This window comes from Lentinula edodes (assembly GCF_021015755.1).
Source record: "Lentinula edodes strain Le(Bin) 0899 ss11 chromosome Unknown C8R40scaffold_7, whole genome shotgun sequence".
In the NCBI taxonomy this organism is placed as follows: Eukaryota; Fungi; Basidiomycota; class Agaricomycetes; order Agaricales; family Omphalotaceae; genus Lentinula; species Lentinula edodes.
The window spans coordinates 746,288-759,968 of NW_025764313.1; the positions used below are offsets into that span (position 1 = coordinate 746,288).

Consider the following 13,681-nt stretch of genomic DNA (forward strand, 5'->3'; position numbering starts at 1 on the left):
CGGTCTTTGCAAGGAGGAAATGTGTTTTGGACGACGAGTACTTTTTGTGGGACGCCCGAGTTTATGGCTCCGGAGGTCTGTAATTGAAAATCTACAATATGACGCACGGTTTATAATTCGTCAACCCATAGATTTTACTCGAGCAACGCTACGCTCGTGCCGTGGATTGGTGGGCGTTTGGGTTCCTCACTTATGAGGTGTTACTGGGACAGTCGCCGTTCCGTGGTGACGATGAGGACGAAATCTTCGACGCTATATTTGAAGACGAGCCTTTATATCCCATCACTATGCCTAGTGATGCCGTTTCAATCTTGGAGAAGGTGAGATGCTCTTGTTCTTCCTCGAGAGTTCTTTCTGTCGAGACTTGACCCTCGATAACTTCCAGTATCTTTGTATCAATCTATTCTGTGTATGCTAGGATCTGTCATAAAGTACGCAGCCCCTATCATTACGCAGCCCCTATCATTTTCCCTTTCGCACCGTCTCGACGCCTTTACTTGTACAATACATCATCCCATCGCTGTCAATCTCCATCGATTACTGATCTATCTATTACTGATCCACCTGACCCACCTTCTCTTTCTATCGGCTTCTGCCCCCTTCCTTGCCCCTGAACTGTACAGTATTACATCGTTGTTTCTCGCAGACTAGATTATGTATATATAGCCAACCCTCCACAGCCTGGTCCCTTATCTTGACCTCTCTGTCATTATCTGGGACCAGGTATGTGCTTACTTATTATTACCTATGACTACGATACTCAATATATCTCTGTCATTATCTGGGACCAGTTCGCCTCCGCTCCGCTTAGTCGCTCCGCCTCACTCACCTGCTTAGTCGCTCCGCCTCACTGCCTGGCTTAGTCACCCCGCTTCCTGCTCCGCTAGTCACTCCGCCCCTGCCGCTTCGTGACATTAGGTCAAGATCCATTACTGCACTGACAGCCTACCGATAAGGTTGTCCTTGCAGGATCCGTAGACACCACGTCTTCCCCAGTCCCGCCCGATTCTGAAACACCTGCTGCCAGTATAGACTGCTCCACACTCCCGCACGCACTTGACCCCAGAGACCAAGCTCACGCCCACAACAACAACGATACTTGGCGCGATTGCCAGTCTCAACCTTGCCCCAACGCCCTTTCGAACTCGATCCGAGAGCCACTCACTGTGAGCAATATAACCTTCCTGCCAATTCCCCAACCCCGATTGCCTACTCCCATCATGTCGACTCCTGTCCCGCCTGCCCCAAATACCTCTGCTGAGGATCTCATGGCTCAGCTCATCAGACAAGTAGCCAGCCTTGCTACAGCAATGGAGGAACGCTCATCATCCAAGTCAAGCATGAACAAACCCGAGGTCTTCAAGGGTAAAGATGGTGCTGAAGCTCGTCGCTTCATGGCTCAGTTCCAAAATTGGGCGTCAGAACAACCGGATCTCGCCAAGAGCCAAGTTAAACTTATCAAGTCCGCCCTGGGCTTCTTCACAGAAAGTGCTGGAGATTGGGCAACTCCCCATCTGTTACACTTCAGTGCAGAGAATCCCCCTTTCGGAGGAAACTGGGATACGTTCTTGAAGGAATTTAGCCAGCGGTTTGAACCAATGGACCCAGGTATGGAAGCCCGTAGCGAGATCAAGAACCTCAGACAAAGTAAAGGGCAGACAGTTGCAGAATTTGCCCAGAAGTTCAAGGATATCGGAGATCGGACTGAAATGTCTGATATTGATTTACGGGAACGCTTCTTCACCGCTTTACTTCCGGAGATCCGACAACACCTTATCATCGTAAACATCGCCCAAGGAATCGCTCCGACTTTGAAAGAGGCAATCAAACGAGCCATATCGGTGGATGTCTACCTGCATGATCCCACCATGACCGGCCGAAACACCGGACACGCTCCCGCACACACTGCTCACATTACCCCTGCCGACCCTCACGCCATGGACATTGATGCTACTCATACCAGCACTGGGAATAGCAGGGAGGCCTTCCTTGCCCGTATGCGCGGACGATGTTTTGGTTGTGGAGCTCAAGGCCATGTTAAGCAGAATTGCCCACACAAGGAGACTACCTGCCGATACTGTGGACGCCGGGGACACCTAGAATCCGTCTGTCAGGACAAGTTCATGGGACTTAGTCGCGACCGTGGCCGACGCCAACAGCCTCGCCGTCAGCAGATCTCAGCCACGGCGGCACCATTTACCTTATTCCCAAACGAATCAGTTCAGATTGCCGCCTCAATCCCAACACCTGTCGCTGGACCTGCTACACCGAGCCCCGCTAATCAGGACTTCTCCACCCAAATTGGACAAATAAGGGAATTGTTGGACCGTGCTAATGCCATGTCTCCTCCGTCCTCTGGTTTTCAGCAGGGTTTTTAAAGAGGGTACCCGCTCCGGCTGCACCGAGAGTACCCCATAATCAGTTTACTATGTTCGCTACCTCTTCGTATGACTCGCTCCCATCATGTACAATATCATCTATTTGGGAATTAAATTCCAGCTCCCCACATTTCCGAATTCATGCGAAACTGAGAGGAAGGAACCATAGTATAACAACCGCAGCCATGGTAGACTGTGGAGCTACCGCCCTGTTTTTAAACCAAGACTTTGCCACCAGAAATCACGTAACCTGCGCACCCCTCCATAAACCAATCGATGTATTCAATATCGATGGTACACCTAACCGAGCCGGGCGAATCACCCACTTTGCACGCTTAGCACTCACAGTGGATAACCAGGAGCGATGGATGGATTTCCTGATCACAAACTTAGGAGGAGAGGATATTATTCTCGGACTCCCCTGGTTACGGAAGGTAAATCCAGAGATTGACTGGGAGAAGGGACGACTTTCAGTAAAGCCACCCCGGGTACATATAGAGGAAGTAGAAGATGAGCAGACTTCACACCCTCACCTAGTGGCGTCTACTACCGATAGTCCAATCCAGGAACTCCTGAACGAAGGATCCCAACGTGAACCCAATCACACTGAGGCAGACCTAGAGGAGAATGAAATCATAACAGCAACGGAGGAATCCCCAATACACCGAATACGAGCCAATCACAAAACGCGTCGGGCATGGGTGAAAGCGGGGATATTGGAAGAACAAACAGAGGAAGTATGGTGCTCAGCAGGGTTCACTTATTCTCAACAACTAGCAGAGGAGGCTAACCGCGATAAACCCATTAAAACCTTTGAGGAGATGGTCCCTGAGCAGTACCGAGACTTCAAGAAGGTTTTCTCCGAATCTGCCTCTGAGCGATTACCTGCCCATCAGCCCTGGGATCACGCTATCGATCTTGTACCCGGAGCACCAGCAACCATGCGGACAAAGATCTACCCAATGTCCTTGAACGAGCAGGAGGAACTCGACCGCTTTCTAGAAGAAAACCTACGGAAAGGCTACATCGTTCCCTCGAAGTCACCCATCTCATCTCCAGTCTTCTTCGTGAAGAAGAAGGATGGGAAACTCCGTTTCGTACAGGACTACCGGAAACTGAATGAGTATACTGTGAAGAATCGATACCCTCTCCCATTAGTTGCTGATATCATTAGCCGGCTTCAGGGAGCGCGATATTTCACCAAGTTTGACGTTCGCTGGGGCTACAATAATGTGCGGATTAAGAAGGGGCATGAATGGAAAGGCGCATTTGCAACAACTCGGGGCTTGTTCGAGCCTAAGGTTATGTTCTTCGGTCTCACGAATTCCCCTGCCACATTCCAAGCACTTATGAATGCGATATTTGCTGATCTCATTGCAGCTGGCAAGGTGGCAGTCTACCTAGACGACATCCTCATATTCAGTAACGACCTCAAGGAACACCGACAAGTGGTACGGGAAGTATTAACGCGACTAGAAAAGCACGACCTCTATTTGCGCCCAGAGAAGTGTGAATTTGAACAGCAACAGATCGAATACCTGGGACTTATCATTTCAGAAGGGGAGGTGAGAATGGATCCGGTCAAAGTAGCGGCTGTTCGTGACTGGCCAGTCCCTACCAACCTCCGGGAACTGCGAGGATTTTTGGGGTTTGCAAACTTCTACCGGCGCTTTATCCGAAATTTTGCAAGAATAGCTCGACCTTTGAACGACCTAACCAAGAAGGATACCAGCTTTAACTGGACTGGTACACAACAGGAGGCATTTGACACCCTTCGAGAGGCCTTCATCTCCGCACCAATCCTTGCTCTATGGGCACCAGATCGGCCCACTCGAATTGAGGTAGACGCATCAGGCTTTGCTACGGGAGGCGCCCTCATGCAGAAGCAAGACGATGGTCAGTGGCACCCGGTAGCCTTCAGATCGGCATCCATGCAGCCAGCAGAACGGAACTATGAAATATATGATCGGGAGATGCTTGCCATCATTGAAGCATTGAAGGACTGGAGGAATTTCCTGGAAGGACTTCCACAACCATTCGACATTATCACCGATCACTCCAACCTCGAATTCTGGCGCACAGCACAAGACCTTACCCGTCGACAAGCCCGATGGGCCCTCTATCTATCACGGTTTGATTTTCATATGATCCACCGTCCTGGCCGAGTAAACACCCAAGCTGATGCTCTTTCTCGTATGGCAGTACATCATGTATCAGATAGCGATGACAATCAGCAACAGACTGTCCTTAAACCTGGCCACTTCACCAAAATCGCCGCTTCAATCCTACGGAACCCCCTAGAGGATCGTATTCGGAAAGCCTCAGAACGGGAAGCACAAGTACTGGAAGGTCTGGAAACAGTCAAGAAGCACGGGTTACAACGCTTGGCCAATGGGATAGCTGAATGGGAGGAGGACAACGGGTTGGTCTATTACCGGGGCCGGGTATATGTACCAGCAGACAACAATCTCCGCACCGAGGTACTCCGTCAATGCCATGATCATCCAACTGCTGGACATCCCGGATTACATGGGACACTTGACCTGGTCAGCACCCACTTCTGGTGGCCGACACTGCGTTCTTTTGTGGAGAAATACGTTGAGGGATGCGAGATTTGCGCCCGCAAGAAGATCCAACGACACCCACGAGCTGTGACTCAACCACTGGATGTACCATCCGGCCTATGGGAAGAGGTAGGGGTCGACCTGATAACGCAATTGCCTAACTCCCAGGGATACGACGCAGTCTTGGTCTGTACAGACCTGTATGGAAAACAAATCCATGCTATTCCTTGCACCAGCTCCATTACAGCCGAAGGTGTCGCCGATATCTATTACCGAGAAATCTTCCGTCTCCATGGTCTTCCCCTCCACTTCAAATCCGACCGCGGACCTCAGTTCGCAGCTAAACTCATGCGATCCCTCCTCGCTAGACTGGGAATTAAATCAGATCTAACCTCCGGATATCGTCCTCAGTCCAATGGCCAAACTGAACGCGCAAATCAGGAAGTGGAAAAATACATCCGCCTCTATGTGGGACGACGGCAAGATGACTGGGCAGAACACCTCCCCATGGCGGAGTTTGTGATTAACTCGCGGACTCACTCGGCCCTAGGCATGTCCCCATTTGAGTTAACCTACGGATACCTTCCCCTGTTCAATATCCCGGTTGGTCAACGCAGCGGCATTCCAGCGGTGGATGACCGCATACGGATTCTCCGAGAAGCGCGACAGGATGCTGGAGCTGCCTTACATCTAGGAAAGAAGCAACAAAAGGAGGGATACGAACGTGGGAAGCGAAAAGCGCATCAATTCAAAGTTGGGGACCTAGTTTGGCTAAGTGCGGAGGACATTAACCTGCAGCTATCCAGTGAAAAACTAGGAGACCGACAGCTAGGACCTTACCGTATTCTGGAGAAAGTCGGACCTCTGGATTACCGCCTTGACCTTCCCTTGTCATTAGACCGCCTTCATCCTGTCTTTCATGTCGACAAACTATATCCATGGAAAGGTAACCCCATCAATGGCGAAATACCAACACCACCAGAGCCGGTGTACTTAGAAGATGAAGATGAACCGGAATATGAAGTGGAGGAGATCTTGGACAGTCGGGTACGATGGAAGAAGTTGGAATATCTAGTAAAATGGAAAGGTTACGATGCAGGACACAACTCTTGGGAACCCGCACCCAACCTCAGCCGGGCACCAAAATTTGTTCGGGCCTTTCACAAAAAACATCCGACAGCGGCAAAACCTTGACCATCGAGGGCAATGGTCATAAGGAGGGGGGTAATGTCATAAAGTACGCAGCCCCTATCATTACGCAGCCCCTATCATTTTCCCTTTCGCACCGTCTCGACGCCTTTACTTGTACAATACATCATCCCATCGCTGTCAATCTCCATCGATTACTGATCTATCTATTACTGATCCACCTGACCCACCTTCTCTTTCTATCGGCTTCTGCCCCCTTCCTTGCCCCTGAACTGTACAGTATTACATCGTTGTTTCTCGCAGACTAGATTATGTATATATAGCCAACCCTCCACAGCCTGGTCCCTTATCTTGACCTCTCTGTCATTATCTGGGACCAGGTATGTGCTTACTTATTATTACCTATGACTACGATACTCAATATATCTCTGTCATTATCTGGGACCAGTTCGCCTCCGCTCCGCTTAGTCGCTCCGCCTCACTCACCTGCTTAGTCGCTCCGCCTCACTGCCTGGCTTAGTCACCCCGCTTCCTGCTCCGCTAGTCACTCCGCCCCTGCCGCTTCGTGACAGGATCACCAGAAGGCAATGCGTCACCATTGCGGAATTGGACAATTACATCTAGCGGTATACTGCTCAAATATTTTACTACGATTTTTTCCCAAAATTGTTCCTACTCTTCCAGCATAGATCCTCATCTGATTATGCTAATGCTTTGTTCCACATTCATACGCCATTCAAATATGTCACATCCCACCAACTGATTATCCTATTGCTGGTATCTGAGGGTATTTTCAGCAACGAGTCCATGGGTGGTATATGATATATGATTGCCAAATACGACACCCAAAAGATCTCAGCTTCGTTTGATCAAAAGCGTCGTACCCACCTCCGTAACCAACCACTGAGCTGAATGGTCCAAGTTCGAACGCCAGAATATCTTTCGGTACAAGATTGATCGTGTTATTCGATCTCTCACTGCGTGGGGGAAGCAGAGATTCTAAAATCAATAGTTGGAAGGAGGTATGTACGTGAAATGTCTGAAGAACCGCCAGCGTTGTTCGAAGCTGCATTTCCTCGCGTTCGGATTCCATCGATGAGAGCAGCTCCGCGTCCGCTTGGCCAACTTCAGCATCTGTTGATGAACTTTGAGGGATATTTGTTCCCTGGCCGCCGTTCCCGAAGTCCGAGCACGACCCCGACCGCACCCAAGGAACAACCCACTGGTTTTCCGCATCGCCTTGTTGGTAAACTGGCTGGCAGTCTACCTTCAATCCCTGTGCCCGAACCCCGAATTTGAGCTTTCTCGTAGCGATTGTGCTCAAGGTGAGATCATCGTCGCCCTCTTGCCTGATCGAGCCCCAGCTCCTCCAGTTCTCGGCACCGTTCGACGTCGAATAAGATTACATGAAGGTACCTCTCAAGAGCCTATCCGAAGACTGGTGCAGACGAGACACACATCTTCGTACACACGCCATACGTTGGTCCAAGCGATGACAAGCCCGAGTTTCTGGTCGGAAACGTCACTGAAGCCAGGAGTACAGCATGAGAAATTGGACGAATGACTGTTTGAAGAGTCGAACCGAAGAATGCGGTGCAACCCCCCACCGTGATCAAGGAGGTCGAAGCGTCAGCCCAATGCCCGCGCAGTCCCGTACTGGTCTCAGAAACTAGACGAAGCCAACGCTGCAAGAGCAGACCTTCGAAAACATCAGCTGGAATACCGCCGTCGCTGGGGCCACACTGACAACCTAGACATCACGCAAGGGACTCACCCAGTCACTACCATTGTCAACCTCTATTCACGGCCATGAGCAAGATCCAGCCCAGGGCGACACTGTGTAACATCTTTCATTCTCCCTGGTGTTCAAGTTAAGTAGCGCGTGAATTTCGCTTTGACGGATCAACCCATTGAGACCCATTGTGAAGGTGCCAAGCTCCTCAACAGGAACTAAGAGTAGACAGAACGTAAGGGTAAGGAGGAACATGTCCAAAGTAGTGACAACTTACCCAGGCCCGAATGTTATGAATGCTCATTCCTATGCCACTGGCCGATTTGCTGATCAAAGCACAGTTTTTCAGGGTATCCTAGATACCTTGGAAAGAATCATCTTTCATGCAAACAGGGAAGCATGATGACATTTGAGGCAAAGGGGTACCGGCATTGAAGAGAGTGGGAGTGGCATGGGTGACATATCGCTCGGACATGAGAATGTAAGTTTTCAAGACATGCTCAATATCGTCCCCCGTGTATCCCAAGAGCGACCCGCATGATCATTTGTTGTAGCCGCTCAGCAATACGACCGTTAAGGCGGATGAGGTATGTCCGTTCCAGAGTTTTATATCCAAAACTGTCTAGCACGAGGGGGCCACCTTTGTCGGGATCAGATTTTCCTAGGGCGGTATCAGCGCACCAGCCGTGGACGACGCTGGCTGGGTCCTTGTGAGGACCAGCGTTTGCATTTAACGCGGCATATGGGTGCCTGGAAAGTAGGTACGGGTACGCAGATGGTGCCGAAGAAGTTCATCTTTCATTGTTTGGTATTCAAAAGTAAGTCTTGTGGGAGTAGCAGTTGGAAATCGCTATTATGATAAGTCAGTACAGTGAATGAAAAGAATCACCAAGGCCACGCACACTCCTGAAATTCCGCAATTCGACGGATGTTTGGATTGTTAGATGACTGTTGAACCGAACGCTGGTTTGCATCCCTATGCACCCTGTAGTTAAGCGGCTGCTTTCTACCGTTCCCGTGCCCGAATCCGACATTCCTAAAAGCAAAATCGACCCGGCGACCATGTTGTTGGCGGTTGGTGAAAGAGCTCTGCTCTCGAAAGTCATCCGCGGCCGTCCCTTTCAAGGAGGGACACCGATAGGTAAAGCGATGATCCTATCACTTTTGTCTAACAGTACGAAACGGGACCTCAAAACTTAAAACTTCAGCGGAGGGGGACAGGGAAGAGTTAGTAGGAACGGCATACATCCCATCCCAATCCAACAACCGTAGACAACAGATCTAAACTCCTCCAAATCTTCGTCAGCCCGGGACTGAACTTTGAAGTAGGAGACGCGGTCCACCCATTAGAACCAGTGGACTCCGGTGTCTCAAACAGCACTTTGCAAACTCGAGGGACAGTTTGGAACGAGATGACCAGCAGCGTTACAAATCCGACACACATATCCTTCCGGAGGCTTTTGTCGTTCGGGACAATTGTTGGTGAAGTGCAATATTTCCTGATAGACTCGGAACCATTAGAACGTGCCACACTAACAAATTATGATTGGAGACGGCCGTTGTGGATCCAGCAAAGAGCGAGGGATAAAGGGTAGCGACAAACAAGGCCCAGGTGTACAGCGATACGAAGGCTGATGTGATGAAGCAGAAGCAGAAGTGAAAGTGTTGACTGTCTGCGAGTGGCATTTACGGATCAATAACATAGTAAACCCACAGCTGCAATGTCGAATGTCGAATGGCATTGAACGGTGACGACGCAGCTGAAGGTCAGCCTGCTTTGGAAGAGACAAAGCAGAGCTTGTGAACGAAACACTCAAGGAAAGGAGCCGCCGGAAGTAGGTTGAAGCAATAAATGGACGCGACGCATTCCTGGAGAAGAATTACTGTGATAAAGACCCTTGCAATGGAAAAAAAAATAGTCAACGGGCCTAAGTCAACATCGATATACATCTGCTATGTTGTCTCTATTACCCTGATACAACTTTATCTTGGATCAATCTATCCATAAGATAATGCTGGTTCTTCAACAAAGATATGTAGGAGGTGATGTATCATCTACGCCAGATCTACGCCCAGTCAGAAGCGTCAGGACCAGGATGCGGATTCTGTTTATTGAAGGCTGTAAGTGTTTTGAAGCTGTGCCGTGCGTGTTCTTCAGAGCCACACGGACAGGGAATCTTCCGATTTTTACGGCGATGGACTCCAATAAGGATACCTTCAGAAAAGAACTTGAATTAGAAAGAGTATTACTTCCCTAAACACGTACCTTGGTAAATGAAACCGTGATCACCAGATTAGAGCTCTGCCTTGTAATTGGCCTTCGTCAAGTGAACACGTCGGGTCGTTGCATCGCCTGTAGTACATCATAAACCACGCAGGCAGCCAATCCACCAAAAATCTTACCTTTTTGGTATTCTGACTATACTTAAAGTCAGCGAGCGAATAAATCAGATTATAATCTGGATAGGCTAGCAAGCAGTTGGTAGCATAAGGAGCTAGAAGAGAAAGGACACCACTCACCTGTATATAGGAATGAACGTCGTGGTTAGAACGAGAGAGGGAACTTGGCGCCCAAACTCAAACAAGCGCTAAATCCGGACCGCACCGAGATACTACCGCGGGATCATATTTTGACATGTCCCGCTTCCTCGGTCAGACTTATCTATGAAGTTAGTTTTCATTCAATATTCTTGACCGTGTGAGATTTCCTTGGCCTTCAGCTTCAGTAAGCATCAAAACCTCTGCGTTTGTGCTTCTGCTCCATCAATTTCCTTCCGTCTCCGGCTTCGCATTGCAGATATGTGATGCCATCATCGTGGATTGTTCGACTCTTGATATCACCCTCTGCAGGCTAATGTCAGTCCTCTAATGATTTGGTCACAATTTCAGATATTTCTACACTCTAGATTGTAATGTACTCTGCCGGTTTAGTTTGCAGGCTGTTGTTTTAGAATTTGCGAAATGACTTATAAATTCGGAGCTGATTGCCGAGAAAGTTTACGGCGGTGCGCAATATTTCTCGGAAGATCCCGCAGAAGTGGCGTGGTATGGAAACCAGTAAATCCGTAAATTTGTAAATCTGTAAATTCATGAATTTGATGACATCATTATTTACAGCCTTGATATTCTTCTGCTCATCTTAACCACCAAGTCTTGAGCTTGATCATTGATCAATCTGCTCTAGACATGGATAAAACTGTATCAGTACAATGATTAGTATGGCAAACAGACAGGCCCATGCCTGAGGTGTGGTACTTGTACACTGATCAATACACTGCTAACTACTACACTGACCATACACTGACCATATACTGATCTGTAAAACCTAGATGTTCATGAGACCAAATGATACTAGCTGAAGAGTGCTGTGCATGCTTAGCACTCATAAACTACTGGGAGTGCTTTCCCGCTGGACAGTGCTGTCAGCTGCTTTTGAGATTTTAGCCAAAAATATAGGTTTTACAGATGTGACTGATACACTGACCACAATCCTAGGAAATTGCTTGCAAACACAAATTTGTACAAATTGTTATCTACTCTGCAATTCATTTAAGCCAAAGTCCTTGCAAGGGGTCTCCAAGAATACTGAGATACTTTCTGGGCATTCAAGTTATATAGTATTGAATTTGTTCAGCAATGTACTAATCTTTAAAACCTGTACTCTTAGCTATTTACCTGGGAACAGCTGGAAGCACTTTCCAGCAAAATTAATAGTCATGTAGGGTTTTGCAGATCAGTATACATACTGGCATTATCTTAGGGTACCAACAGAAAATTCATGTTGGTTGAATGTACCTAGTGTCCACAGATATTTTGCAAACTGAGGCAATGGCATGTAATAACACTGTCAACTGAGTACACTGACATTAAAGATACACTGACATTAAAGATACACTGACATTAAAGATACACTGACATTAAAGATACACTGACATAAAGATACACTGACATTAAAGTACACTGACATTACAGATACACTGACATTAAAGTACACTGACATTAAAGATACTGTAAGACCTGGGTCAAAATAGGTCTTAGGGTAGGTTTTGGTATGCGGAGGTTTATGTTGTAGCGTGCTAGGAGCAGGCTGGAGCTCGAAGGGAGCTACGAGAACCGCGACCGAGGACGGGAATGACCTAGTAGTGGTTGGAACGACGAGATGGTGACCCTTGAGGGGTTCCTAGGAGGTCCAGGGAGGTCCCTAATGCGTAGGGAGGTTCGGGACGAGTGCGGGACCGTAAGATATTGCGTAGTAGGAGTTGTACTCGCTAGAACGTCAATATAGAGTCGAGTAGGTAGTTTATGCAACGGGGTCTCGAGGGTGTAAGCTCCCGAGAAGGGATATGCCAGGGAGGGTAGGTCCCTGGGGGCTAGGTTGGAGGATGGTCGTCCTCGAGTGTGGGAGGTGGTAACGGAGAAGCAGTACGTAGTTCGACGTGAGGGGTAGCTTCGACGTTACCTAGATCGAGGTCCCGAAGCTTACGAAGTAGCTAGGGAGCTCTGGGAGGTTTGGGGAAGAGTAGCTTTACCAAGCGGATAGGCGTTGGGGAGCTTTAGTAATGTTCGAGGGAGCTCGGGGACTCACTCGGAAGGCTTAGACTTGAAGTAAAAGCGTATATTCGATCGTACCGACGATCAGAGAGACAATAGACAGAAGTAGAGAGAAACAGAGGTAGAGAAACAGAGAGGAAAGAGAAATCCGTATGGTTAGCAGGTACAAAGGGACAGGGACTGGACCTATGCAAAAGGGTGTGTGTTCAAAATATACCAAGCTGGGGCTTCGGGACATTGAGGCGTTACTTAAATAGGTACGGGAAGTGAACAAGAGAACATCTGGAGGCATGAGGTAGCTAATCGGAGGGAGGGAGGTAATCGAGATTAATACTTAAAGGGGTTATCGGCTAGAGGGCTTTCGTACGCGTGTCGGGATGAAGGACGTTTGGGTAGTGGCGTCAGAAATACTTGGGGAGGTGTCGGGTGATACTTGGGGAGGTGCGGAGGACATACAGGAGGTGGTTAGGACGTATGGCAACGTGTGATGATTACTGGGACTGGTCTGGTTGTAGCCAGGGCATGACATTACCCCCCCCTGTAACCCCTTCGCGCCCTCGCGATGGGTAGGCGCGTTTTTCTGGGCAGTCACCTGACATTCACGTGGTACCCGAAAATTTTCTTGTTGAAGTCCTTCAGATTCTTGCTTCTCCCTTTCTTCCACCGCCTCAGTTTTTACGAGTCAAACTCTTCTAACTGCGATGTCTCCCACCCCTACACGACCTTTTTCACGCACACCATCTCCATTGTTACCCCCTCTTACCGCTTTGGGGGAGGTACCTTCCCCGGCTCCTGAATCCGATGGGGAGGTCGAGGCTGATCAGCTAGCCTTTACGATCGAGTCGCCGTCTCGTCCCTAGCTTCAGCTGTTCGAAACGGTCTTCAACACTGGCAAATCGCTGTCAGCCTACTGCCAGGATGATCCTTTATGGCCTATTTTAGCGGAGGTAGCATCTCCCTGTACCAATTGTCTGAAGACCCCAGGGAAATGTAAGGTGTTGCCAAGCTCCCCTCGGTGTACGAACTGCTCGTCCAAGAAGACTTGCAGTCTGGGGAAGATCCTCCGGTTCAGATATTTCGCTCGTCGCTGTAATCAGGATCTTGCCTACAGCCGAAGATTCTTAGAGCTCCACGGAACTCCTGCCCATAAATCGACTTGGGGTATTCCACTGACTGCTTGGCGCGAATACGACTCTGCGCTTCATGCGCGTACCTCCTCCACCTCCATCCTTCTCGAGCTGAATATGTTGGACGAGCAGGACGCGGTCGATGCTGATCAGCAAGAGCTGCAGCAATTTATGACCTTG

The 13,681-nt window shown here is 49.0% G+C and overlaps 2 protein-coding genes across 2 annotated transcripts; one reads left to right on the forward strand and one right to left on the reverse strand.

Annotated features, from left to right (window-relative positions):
- Positions 1-6,816: 6,816 nt before the first annotated feature.
- On the reverse strand, positions 6,817-8,298 carry C8R40DRAFT_1222203 (uncharacterized protein; the record flags this gene model as incomplete). The annotated part of the gene is made up of 6 exons (XM_046233281.1): positions 6,817-6,872; positions 6,980-7,466; positions 7,550-7,616; positions 7,866-7,888; positions 8,101-8,178; positions 8,215-8,298. 6 exons carry the CDS (start codon positions 8,296-8,298, stop codon positions 6,817-6,819), a joined length of 795 nt encoding a protein of 264 aa, XP_046089412.1.
- Positions 8,299-8,801: 503 nt separating this feature from the next.
- On the forward strand, positions 8,802-9,418 carry C8R40DRAFT_1067344 (uncharacterized protein; the record flags this gene model as incomplete). Its single annotated transcript, XM_046225904.1, has 3 exons — positions 8,802-8,964; positions 8,999-9,050; positions 9,103-9,418. 3 exons carry the CDS (start codon positions 8,802-8,804, stop codon positions 9,416-9,418), a joined length of 531 nt encoding a protein of 176 aa, XP_046089413.1.
- Positions 9,419-13,681: the final 4,263 nt, after the last annotated feature.